This window comes from Amborella trichopoda, chromosome 3 (genome assembly GCF_054954075.1).
Source record: "Amborella trichopoda isolate Santa Cruz 75 chromosome 3, AtrichopodaSantaCruz75HAP2 v2.0, whole genome shotgun sequence".
NCBI lineage: Eukaryota > Viridiplantae > Streptophyta > Magnoliopsida > Amborellales > Amborellaceae > Amborella > Amborella trichopoda.
Genome location: NC_142338.1, coordinates 53,751,456 through 53,776,974, shown reverse-complemented (window position 1 = coordinate 53,776,974; position 25,519 = coordinate 53,751,456). Strand labels below are relative to the sequence as shown.

At 36.7% G+C, this 25,519-nt stretch overlaps 2 protein-coding genes across 4 annotated transcripts; both read right to left on the bottom strand.

Annotated features, from left to right (window-relative positions):
• Positions 1-5,713: 5,713 nt before the first annotated feature.
• LOC18429338 (protein REVERSION-TO-ETHYLENE SENSITIVITY1) lies at positions 5,714-10,912 on the bottom strand. 3 transcript variants are annotated; one of them, XM_088861366.1, is made up of 4 exons: positions 10,749-10,912; positions 7,028-7,088; positions 6,486-6,777; positions 5,714-6,305 (listed from the first exon to the last, which is right to left on the bottom strand). In XM_088861366.1, coding segments are annotated over exons 2-4 (717 nt in total). In that variant the 5' UTR covers positions 7,030-7,088; positions 10,749-10,912; the 3' UTR covers positions 5,714-5,882. The 3 variants fall into 3 exon arrangements, with proteins under 3 accessions (XP_088717492.1, XP_006838687.1, XP_088717494.1); XM_006838624.4 differs by lacking the exon at positions 7,028-7,088; XM_088861368.1 differs by lacking the exons at positions 7,028-7,088; positions 10,749-10,912 and having other exon boundaries at positions 6,486-6,816.
• A 6,365-nt stretch (positions 10,913-17,277) lies between these two features.
• Positions 17,278-22,521, bottom strand: LOC110006834 (uncharacterized). Its single transcript, XM_088862391.1, has 4 exons — positions 22,080-22,521; positions 21,049-21,927; positions 17,763-18,634; positions 17,278-17,715 (listed from the first exon to the last, which is right to left on the bottom strand). The coding sequence occupies exons 1-4, from the start codon at positions 22,509-22,511 to the stop codon at positions 17,316-17,318; spliced, it is 2,583 nt and encodes an 860-aa protein (XP_088718517.1). The 5' UTR covers positions 22,512-22,521; the 3' UTR covers positions 17,278-17,315.
• Between the last annotated feature and the right edge of the window lie 2,998 nt (positions 22,522-25,519).

The following is a 25,519-nucleotide window of genomic DNA, read 5'->3' as shown; positions in this document are numbered from 1 at the left end:
GTAATGCATACACGCTCTTTCTAAATCACCAAAATTTAAATGCTTACATTCTTCTAAAAAGTAGCACTATTCAACGACCGGTCGGACCAACGGCCAATTTTTAATCTCTTATCCCTCTCCTTTAATCTCTTATCCCTCTCCTTCTTTTAGAAATGAGAAGGGCAGCAAACTAGATCCCCTTTAATCTCTTATCCCTCTCCTTCTTTTCTTCTTCTTTTTTTTTTTTTCTTGGCTATCCTGTCACACCTTCAATATCTTAATGAAATACTCGTAATATTTCAAAAAAAAAAAACCAAAAAGAGCAAACTATATACACATACATCATACCGTGCCCAATTGTTCGATCAAAGATGGAAAAAAACATAACTTTAGGCTGAACAATTCAATAATGGACTCGGTTTTTATGAGTCTATGTAGAAATGAGTCGCCCCTTAAAAATCTATTTTTGAGATTGATTTGTGGACTTAATTTTTAAGAACATATATGGAGATCATGAATATGAATAAATAACTAATTTTTGAAAATTAGAAATAATAATTCAATTAAGAAAACATATGGACCTTTAATTTCAATTTTTTTTAGATGAACCATGTATTTGCATCCATCTTTAAGATGAATGCTATAAAGATAGATGCTTTATACCTTAGGGACTACTGTAAATGTAGAAATGCCGTTGTCATAAATTTTAGTCCTTCTACCATTAATAAACATATTGCCGTCCTTCTCATAAGGCCTATTAAAAAACTCATTGCCGTTGTACCTAACTACCTACCCTAATAAACATATTTTTTTGCATAGGCAAGCTTTTTATGTTTCTCTTATAGCATAAAACTTATATACTTCCTCCTGTCCAACCGTCCATTCTGAATTGAGGGTTAAGATTGCCCCAATCATAATGTTATGTCTCTATACTATTTTATTTTTAATTTTTTTTTATAAACTATTTTGATACCAAATTTTGGATGTCCAATCCTCTATTAAACTCGCACTAGTGAAAAGTATATAAAAAAAATATTTTTAATAAAATAAAATAACTAAAATACCCTTGAAATTGCGCTCCAATAAGAAGATGACACGTACCAAATTTCATATTCATACAATTTGTATAAATAAAATAAAATTAAAATACTTTGAGACATCGGATCTAAGATTAAATGGTGAATGGCTCTCTTGATCAAAATTGGACGGCTGGATGGTAATGGAAGCATAGATTTTCTATGTTGTAGGAGAAGTATAGAAACCTTTTCCGTATTATATTCCCATAAAGACAATACCACTCAATGGGAAAGTGAAATTATTGCATAATTCGTGTGTTCATGGTATAATCATGCATGCGCCGGTTAGTGTGGTCTTGAGTGGTTAGTAGTTAACATCGGCAATGCTATATCTCAAGTTCGATTCTTATTGCTAATCTACTCAAAACAACAACGAACAATCAACATGATATGGGCACATTTGCTTACCAAACAAGTGCTCTGAATCAAAGTAATACATGTAAAGTTAAACATTCGAGTTGTTCCAGCAGCAAGTTTACCATAGACCATTATTATAGCTCATTGTCAATATATTATAAAAGGAAATGATTTGATAGAGCTGCAATCTTATTAAAATAAGTAAAGTCTCATCTCGTAACTCATCGAAATTGCGATTAAGTATTGGAAAACCTTTACATCGATCATCTTAGCTTGAACATTATGGTTATGCAAAAAAAAAAATTCAAGCTCTAAAAATAGTGTAGATTGTAACAAATTATCTAGACCGTCCATTTCATAGATCTGCAAGATCTGTAATATTTTTTGAGTTTTAAATTTTATTATTGGTATTGAAAATATATTGTAGAGCAAGCATGGAGATTTCTTTTGCCGAAAGTGCTTTTCAAATGAGGATTTGAGGTGAGGCTTTATTTTGTTTTCATAAAGCGTAGGCCTTATAGAAACTTCCATTATGAATTGTAAACAATATATAACAATAGACATTGTTGATAACCTACTCAGTTTGATATATCCTCAAGAGTTTATAATATATAAGACTATAACCTTTTTATAGTCTATCTAGAGGTAGAAAAGCTAAAAACTCTAAATCCCCCAAGTTCGGAACCCTAATCAATTTTTTCCTCATTCAATTTAGAACCCTAACCAAGCATGGACCCTCCCTGCATCTGTCTCCCCCCTAAGAGGTGAAAATCTTCAGTTTCCTTTCGTGAATGGGTTCAAGGTTGGTGATTGAACCAATTTAAGCGATGCATAGGTATCTTATGGTTCGTTGGAGATGTCGAGGGAGGGAGAGAGGGTCCATTAGATGTGTCGAATTGGATGCTTTGGGGTGTGTCACGAAATTCAATAAATTTTATTTGAATTTTGAGTCTAATTAAAGACATATTCACAACCACCCGATTTGAAATCGGACAGCTTTGAGTGTGACATATTTGTATCAAAAATAAATAATCTCTTCATTTACTAGTCCATAAAAAACGAGTGATGGTTTAGACATTTTAGGCCTTGCTATGAAATCAGGGGTAAGTTCATTGTTTTAAACTCAAACTCAAAAACATGGTACGGTCCCCCCAGTAAGCAATCGCTAGCCCTCTACAAAATTTGGATTTGGAGTTTGGAAGATGGTCCATCTCGCATTATCCCTGGACCTCTACATTCAGGGATCTAAATAATTGGATTTGCAATAAGGAAAATCTTCTATCTTGCAGTACTTTTTTATTTTTTATTTCTTCAGACTATTCATTTTAAGGAAAATGTAATAATTGGATTTGCAATAAGGAAAATCTTCTATCTTGCAGTACTTTTTTATTTTTTATTTCTTCAGACTATTCATTTAAGGAAAATGTAATAATTGGATTTGCAATAGCAAGAGAGAACATTTTCTTCGGACTATTCATTTTTGCAATAAGGTGAACCATTTTCCAAATTCAACGAGTAAAAAATAAATTTGTTGGTGTTTTGGATCCTCAATCCATTTCCAAAATGGAGTTTGTGGGCTGCAGTTCAATCGTGACACTAACCATGCAAAAACATTTCCCTCTCATAAAACGTCCTATTGGATATAACATCGATTTTTTAAAGGGTAATTTATATGTATATCCTTTTAAAACCCCACTATTTAAAAAAAATACTAAAAAATTTATGTTATTACTTTTGTACCCAATTTGTTCATAATTTTCTAAAATAACTACATTGCCCCTACTTAGGATTTTGAGAATCGGAAGTTTAAAATTTATACATACACCCAATCAGTGAAGCCTGCAAGGAGGACTAACAAAACTTTGGAATTTGAAATTTGTAGTTATTTTAGTTGAGCAAATACTTCGAAATTTTGAAGTTTGGTCAAACTGAAAAAATTTTAATTATTTGTCCAACAAAAGTATTTGCTCAACTAAAATACTTAAGATTTTCAAATTCCGAAATATTCTTAGAAATTGTGTGAGCAAATTCAGTATAGCCATAATAACATGAAAAATTTGTTAAATTTAAGAGGGTATATGTGTAAATTACTATTGTTAACAGAAATTTAACATGTCCGCAATTATGCTAGAAATTTAACATGTAAGCAATTATGCCATTTATATAACGAAATTTGTTTGATGCGGGCTAGACCGCATTTCTACAATATGCGGTCCAGAGGTATAGGGCATCCATCTTAAAGATGGATGCAAACTAGTGGTCCATCTCAAAAAAAGTGTAACTAATGATCCAAAAGTTTGCTTAATATAATTATTATTTCTAGTTTTCAAATTCTATTTTTTTTTTTTTCAAATTCTTGATCTCTATGTTAAAAATTATATATTCTCTAAAAAGGGAAATGACTTTGTGAGACCCTCCCACACCCATATATATACACCCCCAAAGATCTCCATTAAATTGGCACAGATCTCTAGAAAAGTCAAGTCTCACGCTCATGTGATAACTTTTTTAGAGATCTGTGTCAAATTTAATGGTAATCATTTGAAATCCTATACACATGGATGTGAGAGGGTCTCATAAGACCATTACTCCTCTAAAAATTAAGATCAAATTATATTTTAAAAATATATTTATTGACAAAGCCCGCATTTCTACCACATGCGGGCTGGCCACATAGAAGCCGTGTCCTTTATATAATGGCCAATAATGTTTACAAAATTAATTATGTTGGACCCTATCAGCCAATTTCGACTTCCAAAAGGTGTTTTTTTTTTATAACTCACTTTTTACATGTGCCTTATGAAGCATAGTCTTCAATTATTTTTGGGGAAATATCATTACTACAAAATAATTAAAGAGATAAAAAAGCTCCCAATTAACATTAGAGGGATTGTTTTTAGTTTTTATTTGACTAAAGAATCTTTTCAAAAAGAACAGTATCTTCAAAACTACCAAATGACCCTGAAAGCCTTGAACAAGTAGGCCCATTTAAGTAGCTTGACCCACCTAAGAGATATGAACTTTTTATATTATCTAATTACATTTTTTTCATAATTTCAATAACAATTTATTACTTATTTTTTATTTTCTGAATAGATTTTATTTTTTGAATAGTTTAAAGTTGCTAGCTTTAATTATTTTCACATAATTGAATGAAAACATATAGCCAATAGGGTAAATTGTTCTTTTTAGAATGGAAAAAGTTTATATATAAGGAACTAGCCACCTTATATTGGAGAAGTAACGTGCACCTCAAGGTTGTTTCAATATAAAAAAAATCTCACATTTGATCATCTCGATTCTAAGATATATAGATATGAAAAAAAAATATTTCAAGTCCTAAAAATAACGTGCATGATAACACATTATCTAGACAGACCATTTTCAAAATTTCTCAATGTTCATAGATTTTGCTTGATCGTTGCCATTTTTGGAGTTTTAAATTTATATATAGGGTTGTAAAAAAAATTTTAGGTCATCATAAGGATCTATAGCACCGAAACTGCCTCTTTCAGCAAGATTCAGAGGGGCGCCATACCTTATTTGTCTTTTTTGGCACGGAAACTGCATCTTTTAGCAAGATTCAGAGCTGCGCCATACCTTATTTGTCTTTATTTCCTGCATTTGGTGGAGGAAAGGAAGATAGTTCAGTAGGTTTTACGACCCTACTATGATGCTTACTTTTTCTGTGATATTTGGAACTATTTATACAAAATAAGGTGATGTAACAGAGCTAAACATACTATTGTATTCCTAACAGGTAAGCTTGGGGCTACTCTTTTTCTTTTTGTTTCAATCTGAATCTCAAGCCGCACGGCATCATACGGTGAGTAATCGAGTATCAAACCTGTGATGGCTGTAATTTTGAGAAACATGGAAAAGTTGTCTAGTACTATCAAACAGGATAGAAGACGAAGATATATTCACACATGCTGCTTGTATAATTTACCCACACACCAGCCATCCGGTGTAATGGAGTTGTGCGGTTGAGCCAGTGTTCTGCATTCTGCTTTTAAATCCATCAGTGGAACAGTGACATCTCCACCATCCATTGATGAGGATGGACCATGGATGTCCAGTTCATATCCCATCCCATACTACATATGCATCATGTATGGCTTATGGGCCCCAACAGAAATACATCACATTTCAGAGTTGGTTGATCCTCCAAACAGAAGGAGATGGTGTAGGTTATAGAGATATTCCAAAGGAAAGCTCCATGGAGATGGTTCTCATCAATAAACACACGAAGCCCATGGCTTCTACACCTCTAGGCTTCTTGGCTGAGGTGAAGAGGAAGATTACATCATAAAGATTACTATATAATTTCTACATTCAATATGTGAAGACTCAAGTATTTCATCATTTTAGGTCACATGATAGACTTTTAAACCGGACAAAATAGAGAAGTGCAACACTGATCGACAAAGAAACACCACATGATCCATGACAAGGTTCGCCCTTAGGAGACTATAACTGGATCAGTTTCTTGAAGCAGCAAGTACCAAAGAGAAACCACCCCACAATGGCAAAGGAGAAGAGAGCCAAGCCCAACAAGAAGGACCAGCCAGCCAACACAAGACCTACACATAACACTAAAACAAAGGGCAGGAAAGATCTCGCAATAGCCAATTTGTTCACCCAGCGACCCTTGCAAAAGATGAAAACAGCCAAGTTAACCACATTCCACCCATTATGCCCACCATAACATAACTTGTTTAGACAGTTGGCGACAAAAGAGTGGCAATTGCAAGTAAAGATATTGTAAGATCGATGTTGGAATTGGCATATGGCCATCCTAAGCCCCTCATTCCATGTTGTTACTGTCCCCGAGTCCATGTGCTTCTCACCAGGCTCGCATTTATTCCCAGCTAAGTTTGGAGGAAAGCAGCACTGAAATTCGTTTAAAAACAATAGAATAAACCACAAAGAGACAGGATGAAGGGAACAGAGATTGGATGTATTTGGTTATAAAGAGAGAACAACAAGAGGAAAAATAAATAAATATCATACCCATGATCTGTTAAATTGGCTATAAAGAGGGAACAACAAGAGCAAAAGATATTATCATACCTGTGATCTGTTGAGTTGGATGTATTTGGCAACAGCACCAAATGCAAAGTTGTCTACACTGACCAAGTTTGGTCCTGCAAAGTCCAAGATGACGCCATCCTCTCTGCAAATGCCAATGTGGCCTATGAAGGGCACAAACCATGAAATTATGGGAAGAGGAGTCCAAACTATGCAGCATGGGAAGCGCTCTCTTGTGGGGTCTATTCTCATAGCATATGACAACTGTTCCTCAAGCATCTTTTCGGACTCAGGGGTTGCTTCCAACTCTATTGGTTGTTCCATCTCTCTAATCCTGCACCAAGTTGTCAAAAAAGTGTTAGTAAAATAATCCTGCAGATCGGTATAACATAAAGAAAAAGTACTCCCTTGTTTTAGCTGTTGTCAAATGCAACGCTAGGTCCCAAGTTTGACTCCAACCGCTGAACTACCCGAAAAAAATAAACAACGAAAACCATTCTTCGCATGTCTTTAGGAAGTGAACTAAGCCATTAACCATGCCGAGGTTTCAAATATTCGGACTTTAGAAGGTCTCGGATACCAACATTACAAAGAGCGCCCCAAGTGTGGGACACCATTCTTAACTTCATGTTTTCAACTCCTTACCTATATAGAAAAGTAAACCATTATTTCAAAGTGAAACACACACACACAGATCACAAAGATTGGTGTACTCTAATATGATCATCAGGAATCACTCTCAGCACAGTTTTGCGAAGTTAATTTGTCAATAAGCACAACTGCCAATCATATAGTATAGACATTTAGCCATATAAATTCCACGTATTCTTGTATACAAGGGCTTTGTTCAGAGTGAGCTCTACTTTCATTCTTGAGATTGTCATCAGTTATGTCACTTGTACTTTTCAGCAAGAGCAATTTAAAAAACTTTAATCAGTAAAAATGGGGGTTGGCCTTGAATTGTTATTTGTTGCCATGTTGATGGTTGCAACACCGTGTCCCTAGTTTAATTCCTACCGCTGAGCTACTAAAAAACAGCTGGTGAATCCGTTTACCCTCCAAAACTCATCTTCATTTACAACAGGAAAAGGCCTGACAAGCTCAAAGATATGAAGTAGGTCCTTGATGCAAGTAGTCCGACATCAAAAAAATAAAAAACCATGTAAATCCAATGCACATCTTCAACTTACCTTCCAATCCAAGAGGGAATTCGGAAACCTTTCATATTTGAACATAATATGGGTCAACCACAAGCTCATGTCTTGAGTCGTCTAAGCAAGAGAAGTGAGATTTTCGTTTCAAGGTTAACAAGCTCTGTTGTCTTCACAAGACATGGATGATGATCTAAGACGTCCTTTGACCTTTCCTAACCCCATCAACCTTGGTTTCATGGCCATGGAATTGTTTGAACATGACATATGATGCCCAGATATGGCAGCCGACATAATCAATTTCAGTCGCTTGTAACTTCTACACATGTTTCCAATGTACTGGACAAAGATAGGTGAGCCCATTTTCAAAATCATCATGCATAGAAAAACAAAAAATGAACCCAGTTGTGAACATAAAAGTAAATTTGTTGAGGATTGATGTCTTGTATTCTGAGGAAATAGATCTGCTAAGGTGGAGTCAAAAGGACGACTCTGGAGGGCCGTAAAATAGACTTGGGAGCTTGTCAAGAGGCCTAAGAGAAGAAAAGTGATTGGGTGTAAGTGGATCTTTCGGAAGAAAGAGGCAACAACATAAAAAAAATGTGAGAGATTCAAGACTAGGCTCGTAGCAAAAGGCTACGCTTAGAAAGAGGGAGTGAACTACAATGAAATATTCTCTTCGGTTGTCAAGCACACTTCAATAAGGGTATTACTTGCTTTAGTAGCCATGTTTGATTTGGAGCTAGAACAGCTTGATGTGAAGACAACGTTTCTTCATAGTGACATGGAAGAACAAATATTTATGGAGCAACCTAAAGGCTTCAAAGTGCATGGAAAGGAAGATCAAGTTTGCTTGCTCAAGAGATTGCTTTACGATCTTAAACAATCTCTCAGGCAGTGGTACAAGCGCTTTGACTCTTTCATGATGGGGATTGGCTATTCAAGAAGTGAGTATGATTGTTGTGTTTATTTTAAAGTTCTTGATAATAATTCATTTATTCTCTTGATGCTTTATGTTGATGACATGCTCATCGTTGCCAAGAATGCATATGACATAACCTCTCTCAAGTCTATGTTAAGTGCTGAGTTTGATATGAAGGATCTAGGGGCTGTTAATAGGATCCTTGGTATGAAGATTCATAGAGATAGAAGTGCAGATAAACTCTGGGTAACTCAGAAAAGGTATGTTGAAAAGCTGTTGGAGCGTTTCAACATGAAAAATGCCACGTCAGTTAACACTCCATTGGCGAGTCATTTCAAATTATTGAACAACAGTGTCCCACTACGAATGAAGAGATAGAGCAGATGTCTCTGGTGCCCTATGCTAGTGCAGTCGGAAGCCTCATGTATGCTATGGTTTGTAGCAGGCCGGATTTATCTCAGGTTGTCAGCGTTGTTAGTCGATAAAAGAGTAATTCTGCTAGGGAGCATTGGAATGCAATTAAGTGGATTTTTAGATATCTGAGGGGGACGTCAGATTTCAGAATTATGTTCAGCAGGAAGAGAAGCTCTACAGAAATAGTGGGATATGTCGATTCCGACTATGCTGATGATTTAGACAAGCGAATGTCTACTATAGGATACGTATTCACACTAGCGGGAGGACCTATTTCATGGAAAGCAATGCTTCAATCCACGGTTGCCTTGTCTACGATAGAGGCAGAATACATGGCAGCACCTGAGGCTATAAAGGAGGCGATCTGGTTGAATGGTTTGGTTTGTGAGTCGGGGTTGGAGCAAGAAGGCACTGTGCTGCATTGTGATAGTCAGAGTGTCATAAATCTTGTAAGGAATCAAGTGTTTCATGAAAGGACAAAGGACATTGATGCGAGGTTTCACAAGATTAGGGAGCTTGTATAAAAATAATCATTCACTTGAAGAAAATTTATACGAATGACAACCCTGCAAATATACTTACAAAGCCAGTCACTAAGCCAGTCACTACGGAGAAGTTCAAACTTTACTTGGACTTGCTTAATGTCACTCATTATTGAGAGTGTAGGAGGCACCCGTGGCAGGTGGGAGTGCACTCGCGTACCTTTATGGAGGTACAGGGATAAAAACATCTTCAGGTTATCTTCAAGGTGGCTCGACAAAATTCAAGCCAAGGTGAAGATTATTGAGAATTGATGTCTTGTATTCTGAGAAAATAGATCTGCCAAGGTGGAGTCAAAGGAACGACTCCAGAGGGCTGTTAAAAGCCCAAAAGGCTTGAGGTAATCTGTACATGGGGTATTTTGGTAATTTATATTATCTGCCTGGGACTATATATATTGTTGCGATGGGGGTTTTTTTCAGGGTTAAGAAAAAATGTAGATTTCTTTGTAATACGAAAACAGAGAGAGGTGTGAGGTTGGAAGAGAACCATTGTAACCCTATTTTCCATTGCAAGTAAAGAAGCTCTCATCTCCCCGTGGATGTAGGCACATTGTCGAACCACGTATATCTTTGCGTTGTGCTTGGTTGTCTCTTTCTTTTGTATTTGTTTCTTATTTCTTGTTTCATGGATTGATTTTCGTTTCTACAAAATTGACATTGGGTTTCTATCAAAATCTCTATCAGAGAATATTTGGCGTCTCATTATAACTGCTATGAATAAACCCATAAAACCAATTTATCAGTTGATGGTGTGAATGACCGGTTTCGAGAATGCATAATGTAACTCATAAAACATTTCATATCCATCCATAAAAAGCATAGAGTCAGCATGCTAAGCTATTGATGGTTAGAAACACTCTAATGTGTATTAAACTAAATAACGAGCCATTCTTTAGAGACCAGTAAGAATACAACATTCATACTAGCATTCACGAACACAGTTCTCTATAAACCCAATGAGAACCCCGAAATAAATACATAACTAGAAATCCTCAAGATTAATCAAATGCAGTCCTCGCTTGATAACCACTGGACCAATTCCCCAATTTACAAGGTACTTCACTTCCACTACATCCATTCAATAGAGCGTTCTTAAAATTGGGAAACTGAATATAGCTCCCAAATTAAACCATAAAAGGAGTCACAGATAATCTTCAAAGCAAGGAGATTCAGTACAATTAACAGAGAAAATAGCAGAGATTATTTTCATAACTGCATGACCTAATCAGAAATAAATATGCAAATGCTCAGCGAAGAGTTAAGGCTAAAGAGGTACCAATAAAGAGGCCGAGCTTCCTTTTAGGTCAAGAAAGTAGATGAGTCGCTCCAAAAATTAGAGAAATCCATCCACGAATTCGAATCCTTCCCTGAATTTGCAGGAACAACAAAACAAAGAGGGAAAAGAAACAATTGATGATACATAGAGAGGGGTTCCACGTTAAAGAGACTGATGCGCAAGAAATTGAAGGCCTTTTATACAAGTCAATTGGAAGGACTGTGTTTTCCTCAGGGCTACGTTCTATTACGCGTGAAAATATTTTCGTGAAAGTATCTTCACGTTAAAGAACTCCCACGTTATTAGGCGCCGAAGGTTTTTTTCCCAACGTTAATTAGGCGCGAAAGTTAATTGGCGTAAAAAAATGCGCGAGGAGTATGGAACTAAGTGGTGTTAAAAAATTCTATAATGGAGTTTTTTTTTTTTTTTTAATGTAAAATTATTTTCACAAAAGTACTTTTACGTGTACTAAATGTACTCTAGATTTCACTATAATTTTGGAACCTATATAAAAAGATAATTGCCTCGTTCATGTAATATGATGTTACTAGGTACATGTGAAAGACTGGTCTTTTGCTAGAAGTAGTTGCTTTTGGTATCATCGGTTGAGCCCACTACTTAAAAAGCTAGTGGTTTCTGACCTAGATCATCTATTTAGATGAGAATCAATCAAAAGTCAAGAGCAAATCGGTTTTGGAATGGTATCGGTCTTCAATGAGTTTCTCTTATATTTTTGGTTTTTTTAGATCTCCTTAGCCAATAAACTTCATTTATTTCTTTATTTACATTTTTTAGATCAAATATGTGATTCGATACGGATTTATGCATAAACGATCCACCCCACGAATCTGGGTTTTGAAAAACTTAGTCGAGCTCAAGTGCTTTTGTAAAAAAATGTGTTTTTTTTGAAAAACACTATTATCATGGTCGAACCACTTTAAAAAGTCATCATGTTGGTCAAATTTAGTGATTTAGTCGAGTACTTCCTTAGTTGATCTGTTAAAAAAAAGTCAATGCCTTTGTTACGAAGTTAGAATCTTAAACAATTAGGACTTTAGGAGTATTTAAGTCACGCAACAGTTTATATAAGGATGAGGCTTGAAACAATCAATTAAAAGCATACCTCAAAAATTTACTAAAAGTGGTTGTTTTGATGTTGAAAAACCCTTAAATCAATCATCTCGACCTCAAGATGTATAAACGTAAAAAATATGGATTACGAGTCAAGGAAATAGTGCATCTTGTAATGCATTATTTTAGCCGTCAATTTTTAATATTTTCAAGTGCTTATAGATTTATTCAATCTACATTGTTTTTGAAGCTTTAAATTTTATAATTATATATGAAAATAAAATTTTAGGCCATCACAGAAATTTTTGGTTATGAAAATTCATCTTTCGATACAGTTTAAACGTACGCCTGAGTTTGATTGTTTAGAGCTTCAACCTTCTACAAACCATACCCTTTAAGTAATTCCGTTAATAATATGAGTAGGCTAAGTTACAAAAGTATATTTAAATAGTTTATGGAAATCGTAGAACTAAATAAATAAATATGTTTCATGTGTTAAGCAAAGAAAATTGAGTGGAGCGTCATTATTCAGTTTGGACCACCGAAGTTGATACCAATACTTAACACTTTCTCATTTTGGGTTCCAAACATAAAACAAGAGATTTTGGTGAAAAATATATTTCAGGTTTGCAATTCAGAATAAGTAAGGGTGTTTACATCAATCAAAATGCAGGAATTAATTTCAATGACATTTTGCGGTTTTTTTTTTTTCTTTGTTATTGGGGATAATTCAGCTATATTTGCTTTAGATATGGAAGAATTAGATGCAGTTAACTCCTTTCTTGCATGATGAACCAAAAGAATAAACTTTTATGACCTAACTTGAGGTTTTGTTGAGAAACGGTAATTTGTTTTGTGGGTTAAAGAACATTGTATGGGTTGAAGCAAGCATTAAGATGTTAGCATAAATGATTTTATTCTTTTATGTTGAGCTTGAGTTTTAAAAAATATGAAACTGATCATTTCATTGTTATAGTGATAGTAGATTGATTATCTTGTTATTATATATTTATGACACAATTTTTCCCTTCCCAACTAAAAAAGATATTGCAGCTCTTAAAACTCAGGCCAGGAAATTGAAAATGAACCATAAATTGAACTCTTAAGACGAATGTACTTCGAGACATGAAGAAAAATATCTCATATCAAAAGAATAATATGGCGAAGGTGTATCTGTGCTTCAACATTTAGAATTTGAAGCTAGTTAGTAACTCATTTTTCTATTCACATTAAGTTGCTTTTGAAACAATAGTCTATGACTGAAGCAGAGAAGAAACCACAGCCTCTAGTATAATGTACTCTTGTAGGAAGCTCATGTTAGCTATGTTTACCGGGGTTGATATTGTACATAGACGCACGATGAATCTTGGCCATGATCCCTAGACTATTGTGACCATGTTCCTTCGGTTATTGAAAAGGAACATGTAATGTCGATATCTGTTACAATGAAATGGATTTCAAATTCACTGGTGATGTAAAATGCAAATTTTTCAATCGTCTTAGATGAAAGGATTACAACTTCTTGTTTTTTTTTTGTTGAGAAAATTATATCCGTATCCTTTTGATTAACTGTTATTGCTAAAATCCCTTTTCAGTTAGAAATATTACACATTTTGAAAAAAGTTGAAGTTTTTTTCTCAAATTACTCTTTAAGTTCGGATTTTTAAAATTCAAAGTTGTCAAGCACTTTAATTCGCCGCATATGTTGGCCCGAGGTTGTTATTGAGTTTGGCACCAACAAATTTGGGTTTTCAAAACGCAAGATCGTTCATGGAATCCAATTGACAACAGTAATAGGGAGAAACTGCTGGAAGCGGTGAAATTCGGAACACCCATTTCCCTTTTTTTTTGTGTTCATGGGGTGGGGTGTGCGGTGTGTGCCGTGTGCAGGAGTTTTCACTGGAACTGCTCTCTCCCTCTTCTCTAAACCCTGCACTTCTCTCTCTCTCTCCCCACTATTCTCCTCTCAGATATCTCTCTACCCTTGCGTGGACTCTCTCTCTCTCTCTCTCACACACCTCCGCCATTACTGTTCCGCCAAACTCCTCAACTCCTGAAAACCCTCTCTAGCTCATCTTCTTCTGGTTAAGAAAGCAACCTGGTAGCTGGAACTCGGGGTGAGTTTCTCCTGGATCTCTTGATACTTGTTTTTGCGGCAATGATACCTTTTTTTCTTTTCCCTTTTATCTTTGCTGAATGTGTTTTTTGGATATGGATTTTTTACCAGTTATGTATGTATTATGGACACAGAATGCATATTTTTTTTTTTTTTTTGTGAATGCGTAATTTGTTTAGTTAGCAGCTGGATCTGGTACTTTTTTTAACCAATGCATTTTTTTTAATTAGTTCTTCTTTTTTTTTTTTTGGATTTCTTTGGAAAAGGTTGATTTTTTTTTTTTTTTGGATTCATGGTTCAGAATTTTATAGAATCTTGTCCTTCTTGTCCTCTGCCATGGGCAAGAGATCTCTGTTTTTTTGGGTTCGTCATTTTTTTGTTAGTTTTTTAATTCAAATTTTCTAGATATTAAATTTCTTGTTTGTTTTTGTTTGGAATTTAAAGCTTGCAGTGAGTTAATAAGGGTTGTTTCTGAAAAAAAAAGATTATTTCAAAAGGGATGGATAAGGGTTCAGGGTATATGAGCAATAAGCTGTAAGAGAACTAGTATAGTTTTAGGCATTTAAGGAAACAACTGGTTCAAATGATGTCTCCACAAGTTCTTATTTGAAACTATTTTGTTAATTTGCTTGAGTGAGAAATTTGTAATGCTTTATTCTGCTGCCTCTGCAACTCTTTATTGTTAGTTTTGGTTGAATTGCTTGATTCTTATTGATGCATCATTAATAGATTGTTGGTGCATTCGATTACTGTTTCTTCAGTCATTAGATTAGCCACGATGTACGCTTCTGAGCTCTAGACTGTGAAATATTGACATGGCCATTGTATTATTATATGGGGGGAACTTGTTGGTTGAGCAAGTTAGATCACGAAGGGTTTATAGTTTTGAATGCTGTTTCTTGCATGGTTATATGCCTGGTAGTGCACTGATATGGAGTGCTTTGCAGCTGTTCTTAAGATCATATTCTTTTGACTTTCATTGTTCTTCTATTATGAAAAATTTATCAGAAAATTTCTGATGGTATCGTATGTGGATCATGTTTTCACTATCAGTGTACAGAGGTGGACAAAGAGGTCCAACTCTGTTTTTTTTTACAGGTGTTATGCTCTATTTATGTAAATATTGGTAGCATTAGAGGGGGTTCACACTTTTATGAAATGTCCAAGCACAATAAAGTATTATTTGAATTTATTTACATGTTTGGTATTATATTGGATGAATGGAAGGAACCTTATTTAATTACAAAATGTTAAAAAAAACTGCATTTCGCAATCATATCAATGAAATATATAATTAACGATATTATAGGTAGTTTCCAGCTTTTCCATTGCCAAACATGTGAAATTACCAGCAACACAATTTATCAAAAAGGGTTTCCAGCTTACACCCTACCAATTTTCACATGCATCCCAGAAGAATCCAAGTATTCTTCCAAGTAAGCATCAGGGTGACTCAATGAAAGTTATCAAACGCCACCTTATGGATTCGAGGTTTGAAACCCAATAGATGTTATTAGCATCAACTTATTGTTATTGAAAGCCAATTGACGGTTTGAAACCTTGAAGTGGTAACCCCGAAGTTGTAAAACTTTCGTTGTCTTTCAAAGGAACACAGGTTTGGTAAACTTTGGATTTTTAAAATCCGAATTATGGGTATTTTGGTGACTAAAAAAGCTGAAAACAATGACCTTAAAAAAGGGGAACTTAGTAATAACAATTAATTAATGGGGTATGGACGTAATTTTCTCTAATTTTTTTTCTTCAGGCGGTGGTATAGCTTGTTAGTTATCGATATTGTAGTTTATGGTGGCTTTGTCTTCTGAGTGTATGCCACTTACTCGTACATCTAAGAAATAAATTTAATTAGTTACTTGGAGAATTTTGAGTTGTGCAAGAAAACATTCCGCTTCATTGTGATGGCTAGAGTGGGTTGTTTTTGGCAAAGAATCCAACTTTTCATGATACCACAAAGTTTATTAATATCCAATGTCACTATGTGATGTGTGGTTGAATATCGAAAAAAATTGTTGCAGAGAATTCATACTAAAGACAATCTCGTGGATAAGTCGACTAAATCCATCGAGAAAGGGAAATTCGCTTGGTACGGAGCTTCCTTGATGCTTAAGGTTACTTAGAAACTAAGTGATTGACAAACAACAATTTGTAATTGAGTAACTGACAAGTAACAATTGTGAAGTAGCTCCTTCGTTATTGAAAAGGAACCTGTGATGCTGATCTTTGTTATAATGCGATGGATTTGAAATTTATCGGTTATGTAGATGCAAATTTTGCAGGCTACTTAGATAAAAGAAGGTCTACTACTAGATAGTTTTTTCTTCGGGAGGTGGTACAGTTTGTTAGTTATTGATGTTGCAATTCAATGGTGGCTTTGTCATCTACAAACATAGGTTGAGTATATACCACTTACTCATGCATCTAAGAAATCAATTTGACTGAGTCACTTCGGCGAATTTTGAGTTGTCCAAGAAAGTATACCGCTTTATTGTGATGGCTAGACTACGTTATTTTTGGTAAAGAATCCAACTTGTTTCCGTGAGAGCACGTGATATCTAATATCATCACTATGTGATGTGGTAAAATGTGGAAACTTTTTATTGCAGTAAATTTATACTAAGGACAATCCTGCAGATATGTTGACTAAAACCATTGAGAAAGGGAAATTCACTCGGTACAGAATTTCCTTGATGAGGTTACCTGAAAATTGAGTAATTGATGAACAACAATTTCTTCAGTAAAACTAATCAAAATTGAAACATGATTTCAAGTGAGAAAATGATAAAGTAAAGCCAAATTTCGTTCATTTCGGGAACTTAATATTATGAATAGCCACCAACTTTCCTTAATTCTTACACTATGGTGATCCTAGTTTGTGTGATTTGAATCCATGGTGGTGCGGAAAAGGTTAGGTGATCCTATGGGAGAGAAAACACTCTAAAAGTTGAAAGGAGGGGATAGAAATGGCCTCCTATGGATGTCTTCTAGGGTTTATATTAAGCTTGTTAATAAAAATAGAAAGTGTATGCATGCAAAGAAAAAATGGACAGGAGTTGTATTATAAATGAGTAGTTTATAGAAAAGAAATTCTAGTTTCAGTTTTGTGTGAGAGCTTGTAAACCCTTTTTATCTAACCATGTAGGTCATGTGTTTGCTTTTGCTATGCTTTTGCTTTTGTGATTTTCTCAGAAAATTAAGGAGGTCATGTGTCCAAAATTAATGGTTGTTGCATTTCTAACCACCTGAGCTTGGCTGACTTTGTTGGAGACCCATTGAGAACTGATTTCACAGGGTCCTTAAGGGCTAGTCAAGCAACTAATGCGAGTATGAGTCACACTCAGTTTTGATTAATTTTTTCCAACCATTTACAGCTCTGTAACTGCTTCAAGAAACTCTTGGTCTGATTCAAGGGCAGTCATGGACTGTGGGGCAAGACACAGTTCAATGTCTATGCTTCCTTCTCTTTCCCTCCCTTGGTAAGCATAGATTCTGCCATCAAACTTGTTCGCATTACCGCTGCGTACCACGAGGGGTGTCCCCCATCCAAAATCATTCTGATACATGGAGAATCTGGGTGAACCCCCAAACATAATACTGAAAGGGTCAAAGTCGCTAAAGTGATTTTGCCGGGGTGCTTTCATCCAAGCCTCGAGATGGGCTCGCACACTCACATTTGTATGTCCCAGAGTAGCCTGCTGCAGCAATGATGCTACCCAGCCAAATCCTGGCTGAGCAGCTCCCCTACTGTTGCACTCGCAACAATACCTTGGATGGAGTTGCCGAAGTAGTCAGGTGATAGAGGCGGTGATAACCTTGATCGGTTCCCCACAGCCAGCCCACATTTGGTGGTCTGAGTTGTAGGGAGACCATGAGCCCGTGTCACAGCTCGCCACATGAGTGCTGTTAGAGACTGCAAAGAAGAGATCTTGCTGGATCCATCCTCATCTATGTGCATGTTAGCCTTGTGCTTGAGCAATGCTATTGATCGGGTGCTAAAATGGAAAAATCTCTCAGGTAGGGGAGGTGGGGAGTATCTTTCAAGGGTATCCTCTGAAAGATGCATGGCAATGTGGCGATCCCTAAGAAACCAGGGCTCTAGTACTGGTGGCCGGGAGATCTTTAAAGAATTTCCGTCTCCCCTCGATATCTCTGCCCACGAGTTGAAGAAGTGCCAGAAGGAGCTACCAACGCCTACCGCGTGGTTCATGGAGCACCCGATGAACAAACCATCACTCAGCTCCGTAACCTGCTCATGGTTTAAAAGCCCATTGTTAGCAAATAAGGGATGACCAATACATATAAATTTTAGTGTCCAAACATGTTGAATTGCATGTAATAGAATCGCAGATGCAAATGCACAAACAGATATGCCAGATACCTGAACCGCTAGTAAGGGTAGCTTATGGCCATCGTGGCCAATGACACCGTCCAGGGCGAAGAAGGACTTCACATCGTCAGTGACATAAGGCGAAGCCACGATGTCATCCACTGTTAGATGGGTGGCCTTGGCATGGATGAAGGCCGCACCAGCGGCATTGCAGTGGATGTAGATGGAGCCATCAGTATGCGTGGCCAGACGCCCCGCGAGAGGGACGAAATGAGCGAGGCAGTCAGCCAAGGAGACCTTGAGGCCGTCCAGCACAGAGCTCAAAGAAGTGGGGGCTTGTCCCAAGAGGACACCTTTCTGGATATAGTGGACAGAGAGCATGGCCAGATCCCATGGTGTTAGGTCGTAACGCTCTACAGGGGAGGGTCGAGATGGGTAGACTGTGCAATTTGTGAGAGGAAAGCTAGAGGGGATGGGCGCCATGGCTTGTTGCAGGCTTGGTGATGTGAGTTCCATCTTATGTAAGAGGCGGGCTTGAGTCAGTCCCATTGTCTCAAGTTCGATGATTTGGTTTTGGGGGGGGTTGTTTGACTTTGGGGTAGGTACAATGACTTTTTATTTTTTTTTAATAACGTTTTGTCTTGAAGAACAAGCCATTACTGTAGGATGCCAGCGTGCTTAATATGAAATTTTAGAGAGAAAAACTATCTCAAAAATATTTTAGAGAGAGGAAATATCTCAAATTTCAAGTTTTAGAGTGAAAAAATATCTTATAATTTTAAAAAGAGAAATTGTATCAAATTTTGGAGAGATAAACTACTTGAAAAAATTAAGAGAGAGAAACTATCTTAATTTTTTTAAAGAAACTATATCAAATTTTAAGTGTCCAAAATTTGTTGAGGACAATTATTAAATTGTTTATAGTGTGAGCACTCTAACAAAGCCCATGATTTTATTATTTTATGTTGAGCTTGAATTTCAAAGATGTGAAGTTGCTCATTTTGTATTTATGGTGATAGGAGATCTATTTGCAGGTTATTATATGTCCATGACATAATTCTTCCCGTCCCAACTAAAAAAGAGATTGCAGCTCTTAAAACTCAGGCTAGGAAATTGATAATGAAAGATTTAGGAGCCATATATTGAACTCTTAGGATGAATGTAGGCATAAAGAAGAAAATCTAATTACTTGTAAAGAGTTATATGGAGAAGGCATTGTTGTGCTTCAACATGTAGAATTCGAAGCCAATTAGTAACCCATTTTTCTATGCACATTAAGTTGCCTTCAAAATAATATTCTGACTAAAGGAAAGAAAACACAAAAATATCGAGCACCACATACTCTAGTTGGAGGTTCATGTTAGCTATGTTTACCAAGGTTGATATTGCACATAGATAAGCAATGAATCTTGGTCATGATCCTTGGATGTAGTGAAGTAGATCCTTCATCATTGAAAAGGAACATGCAATGATGATATCTGTTACAATGAAATGGATTTGAAATTTATTGGTTATGTAGATGCATATTGCAATCTTTTCGGATAAAAGGATTACAACTCAATATTTTTTTTTTGAGAAAATTACATACATCCATACCCCTTTGTTTAATGGTTATTACTAAAACCCCTATCAAATAGAAATATTACCCTCGTACCCATTTTGAAAATGTTATGGTTTTTCCTCAAATTGCCCCAACTTTGGATTTTCAAAATCCAAAGTTGTCGAGCACTTCAATTCGCCCCATATATTGCTCCAAAGTTGTTATTGGGTTTTGCACCAACAAATTTCAGGTTTTTAAAAACCCAAGGCCCTCATTAGAATCCAATAGACAACACTAAAGGATTCCTGAAGTTGTTATTGGCATCAACTTATTGTTACTGGAATCCAATCCCCAACAATAAAATTTTGAAGTTTGAAATCCAGAAGTTGCAAAAATTTTATTGTCTTTCAAAGGAACGTAATGGGTTTTGGTAAACTTTGGATTTTTAAAATCCAAATTATGGGTATTTTGGCGACTTTGAAAAAAAGCCGTAGAAAAAGAGTATGATTGTAATAACGTTAAAAAGGTGAAACTTAGTAACAGCAATTAATTAAATGGGTATGGGCATAAATTTCTCTATTTTTTTTATTTGGGAGGTGGTACAGTTTGTTAGTTACCGATATCGTAGTTTATGGTCGCTTTGTCTTCTACAGGTATATGCTCACTTGCTCTTACATCTAAGTAATCAATTTGTCTGAGTTACTTGGAGTAATTGAGTTATACAAGAAAGGGTACCGCTTCAGTGATGGCTAGAGTGTGTTGTTTTTGGCAAAGAATCCAACATGATAGCACAAAGTTTATTAATATCCAATATCACTATATTATGTGCAGTAGAATAATGAAAAATTTTATTATAGAATTCATAATAAAAACAATCTTATAGATAAGTTGACTAAAACCATTGAAAAAGGGAAATTCGCTAGGGATGAAACTTCCTTGAGGCTTAAGGTCACTTAAAATTTGAGTGATTGACAAGCAACAATTTCAAATTGAGGAATTGACTAATAACAATTGTGAAGTAGATCCTTCATTATTGGAACGAAACATGTAATGCTAATGTTTGTTATAATGTGATGGATTTGAAATTTACTGGTTATGTAGGTGCAATTTTTGCTGGCTACTAAGATAAAAGAATGTCTACTACGAAAGGGTCCTTAAGGGTTAGTCAAGTAACTAGGGCGAGTAGGAGCCTGGACTCGCTTAGTTTTGATTCATTGTTTCCAACCATTTACAGATATGTAACTGCTGCAAGAAACTCTTGGTCTGATTCAAGGGCAGTCATGACCTGTGGGGCAAGACACACTTCCATGTCCATGCTTCCTTCTCCTTCCCTCCCTTGGTAAGCAGAGATTTTGCCATCAAACTTGTTCGCATTACCGCTGCGTACCGCGAGGGGAATCCCCCATCCAAAATCATTCTGATACATGGGGAATCTGGGTGAACTCCCAACCACAATACTAAAAGGGTCAAAATTGCTAAGGTGATATGGCCGGGGTGCTTTCATCCAAGCCTCGAGATGGGCTCGCACGCTCACATCTGTATGGCCCAGTGTAGCCTGCCGCAGCATTGATGCTGCCCAGCCAAGCTCCTGGCTGAGCAGCTCCCCTACGGTTGTACTCACAGCAATAGCCTGGATGCAGTTGCCGAAGTAGTCAGGTGATAGAGGTGGTGACAACCTTGATCGGTTCCCTGCGGCCATCCCACATTTGGTGGTCTGGGTTGGAGGGAAACCACGAGCCCGTGTCACAGCTCGCCACATGAGTGCTGTTAGAGACTGCAATGAAGAGATCTTGCCGGATCCATCCTCATCTATGTGCATGTTAGCCTTGTGCTTGAGCAATGCTATTGATTGGGCGCTAAAATGGAAAAATCTCTCAGTTAGGGGAGGTGGGGAGTATCTTTCTAGGGTATCCTCTGAAAGATTCATGGCTATGCGGCGATCCTTAAGAAACCAGGGCTCTAATACTGGTTGCTGGGAGATCTTTAAAGAACTTCCATCCCCCCTCGATATCTCTGCCCACGAGTTGAAGAAGCTCCAGAAGGAGCTGCCATCGGCTACGGTGTGGTTCATGGAGCACCCAATGAACAAACCATCACTCAGCTCTGTAACCTGCTCATGGTTTACAATCCAATAATTAGCCAGTAAGGAAGACCAATACAAATGGATAAAATTTTTAATGTCCAAACATGTTGAATTGGTTCCCAGCATATACAATGTAATAGAATTGCGAATAGAATGGCACAAACAGATACACCAGATACCTGAACGGCTAGTAAGGGTAGCTCATGGCCATCGTGGCCGATGGCACCATCCAGGGCAAAGAGGGCCTTCACATCGTCAGTGACATAAGGCGAAGCCACGATGTCATCCACTGTGAGATGAGTGGCCTTGGCATGAATGAAGGCGGCACCGGCGTCATTGCACTGGATGTAGATGGCTCCATCAGTACTCGTGGCCAGGCGCCCCACGAGAGGGAAGAAGTGAGTGAGGCAATCAGCCAAGGAGACCTTGAGGTTATCAAGCACAGAGCTCAGAGAAGATGAGGGTTGACCTAAGAGGACACCTTTCTGGATATAGTGGGCGGAGAGCATGGCCAGATCCCATGGTGTTAGGTCATAGCGCTCAACAGGCGATGGTCGAGATGGATGGATTGTGCACTTTGTGTGAGGAAAGCTTGAGGGGATGGGCGCCATGGCTTGTTGCAGGCTTGGTGATGGTGGGTGGTGCAATCTTTTATGTGAAGTTACAATGAGAGGTGTGCTTGACTCACTTCCACTTTGTCAAGTTGGACTGGGCATCCATGATTTGATTGTGGGACGGTTGTTGGGCCTTGGGTTAGGTACAATGGATAGAAACCAGGAAAAAGCTTGGTGCTTATGCTTTGAGTTCAGAATTTTTTATCTTTTTAGGAGAAAATATTTTAAAGTGCTTACATTTGCTTTAGATTTTTTTTGGCAGTTTAGGAGAAAATATTTGAAATATTTTTATTAATGGAGAAGTTTTTGTGAGTCAGTGGATGCATGTGTCATCTGACCATCGAGCATCCATCTGTCAGATGGACGTTCAGAGAAAAGATGGTGACCAAAAAAATTCAAAAGAAAAAAAACACTTACTTGAATTTGAAAATGTTGTTTTAAATTTTTTTATAGAACATAGATCTCTTGAAATTTTGGATCCAAAATCTATCTTTAAGATGGATCTGAGAGTCATGATGATATCACATAGGAAGGTCTTTATCAAAATACTTTTGCTTCTCACTTCAGGCAGTTAGCAATAATCTTTCCGCATACTTCCGGGAATCTATTTCGTGTGGCTTGGCAAGAAAATTTTGAGTCATGGGTACATAACCCTCTACATGTAAGGGTAGATACATATGCATATGTGAGTCGGCAAACTCATAGAAACCCAATCCTTTATTAATACATCCTTAAACAACTAAAGTAAGAGGCAAGGCTAACCCCAAACCTCAAGGATGGGCTGAAAATCTATTTCCCCTGATTGTGAAATTTAATCCTCCAAAAAAGAGTACAGAGCACATCTATAAATATTTTAAAATATGAGAATAGATAGTGCAAATAATGTATTACAAAATGCATTACTTTTAATACTTACAATCTTTTTTGTATACATACATCGAGACGATTGTTGATTCAAAAGTGTTTTCCAGCAAGTTGGCAGTCTCGATTCTGAACAAATTTCTCTTTTTCTCGCCGTTCAGATTTGTGTCTTCGATTTCACGATGGCCATAAATTTGGACTTGAGATGATTTTGAGGGGGAGATTGTGTGGAGCAGGGGACCTCTGGACAAGGTGTCCAGACACATAAATGAGTGCAGCCTACAAGTCATGGATAGGATATATTGAAAAAAACGACTAATGCGATCTTGTCGGGGAATTTTTTTTTTTTTTTTTTTTTATTATTATTTATCAAATATCACTTACAAGTAGTCTTATTACAATAATTCTTGCTTCAAAGAAAATAAAATTTACCAATCCAAAAAAAAACTTAAATTCCATTAAACTAATTTTCTTTAACCAAAAAAAATCACCACAAATCTTGTGCTTGAGAATGTAAAGACTATAATATTAAATATGCAAGAAATAAAAGAGAATACAGGAGATTACCTCAACCGGGCTTATTACTTCCCATACCGAGTCACCAATATCCGATGGCGCGGGATCAGCGGTCTAACTTCAATCTTGAATCGGTAAAACAAGTTTCGGCCAAACTGAGTATACACCCTTAAATCTCTACAAAATTTAACCTCCAAAATATTCTTGGCTTAACCCTAATTTCCCAACCCTTAGTATTTTTAAGACAAGAGAGAGAAAGAGTGGGAACCCTAGGGTTGGGGTGTGCCCCTTCATGAGCTTTAGGAGAAAGAGGATTAGGGAGAGAAAGTTGGAGAGAGAGTGGGGCGTGCCTTTGTTAGAGAGAGGAGAGAGAAAGTTATGGGCGAGAGAGAAGGTGTAGAGAATAGAAAGGTACAACCCTATTTACAGAGAAAAATTAAGTTTAAGGTTTTTTAGAGTTTTTCATAGTTTGTCTCTTCTTGATATTAAATATGGACCGTTGGTGAATGTGACTTATTGGGTGAGCGATCTGAGCCATCCATCCCATAAATGGGCCATCAACATTATGGAATGTGCTTGGATCATTATCCTCATTTTCTTAAATCATTTTCCCATCAATATATTTAAATAAATTGAATCTTATTTAAATATTATTCATTCCATAAAATAACATATTCTTTCCCATACTATTTAAAGATATATCAAGTCAAGATATACTTTCAATATTTAGAATAAGATGTGGTCAATCTTTTCCATATATAATATTAGATCACATGCCACAAAATACATTTTTTAAATTTGAATAGCTTGACAACAAAGCAAAGAACCAAGAGGTAGGGCGTGCCACCCATGTGTGGCATGTGTGGGCCCCACCCACATGGTACATGTTGGGCCCATGAGCATTATGGGCCCCCATGATACTTAACAAATTAATTTCTAAAATATTATTTGAATTTTGTACTTTTTTAAAATCAATAACTTTACTTTGAAAAGTCCAAAAATTATAAATAAAATATCAAAAGACTCATAAAAATTCAAATAACAATTCTAAGATAATTTCTATCATAAGACAAACATAATTAAATTAACATGATGGGAAATAGATCCATATGGTTTGGGAATTGAATTAACAATCATGGGGCACTCTACCTTCAACTGTGGACTATGGGCCACACTTGCTTTATCAGACCGACCCAATGTTTCCATAACCCACAGTCCAAACAAGGGCTCATTAGCGGGACACCAAAGTCTAGCCGATGAGCCAATGGATCGCAATATCAATCTTTGGATTACAGGTCCTCCCCTAGAGACGAATCAAGGTCACCAAGACCTTATGTGAGCACAGCTCTATGGCGCATAGGAGTATCTCTCGTACATGTATACGTTTCACCCTAAAAGGTGGATATCTGGCTTTCTTAAACTATCTATCGATATGCATGTCGTGTGATGGATCATGGATGAGATTTTGGCCCCTGTCTCTGTAGGCCCACCATCGCACACAAGGGCCACACAGTCCCTCGGCTCATTCATCCAGACATAAGCTCTGACATCATCACTGGATAACCCAGGATCCTTCTCGGTTTGTTCTCTATGCCCAGGTACCTTGGGTTTTTTCCAACCGACTGGCC

Excerpts from the sequence above, each read along its gene's own strand:
- LOC18429338 (XM_088861366.1), bottom strand. Across the intron at positions 6,306-6,485 it reads TCCAACTCAACAGATCACAG|TGCTGCTTTCCTCCAAACTT; the intron begins GTATGATAATAT and ends AACGAATTTCAG.
- LOC110006834 (XM_088862391.1), bottom strand. The coding sequence starts at position 22,511 with ATGGCGCCCATCCCCTCAAGCTTTCCTCACACAAAGTGCACAATCCAT. Across the intron at positions 21,928-22,079 it reads TACCCTTACTAGCCGTTCAG|GTTACAGAGCTGAGTGATGG; the intron begins GTATCTGGTGTA and ends AACCATGAGCAG. Across the intron at positions 18,635-21,048 it reads TTGCAGCAGTTACATATCTG|AAAGGTGTCCTCTTGGGACA; the intron begins TAAATGGTTGGA and ends CACTATATCCAG.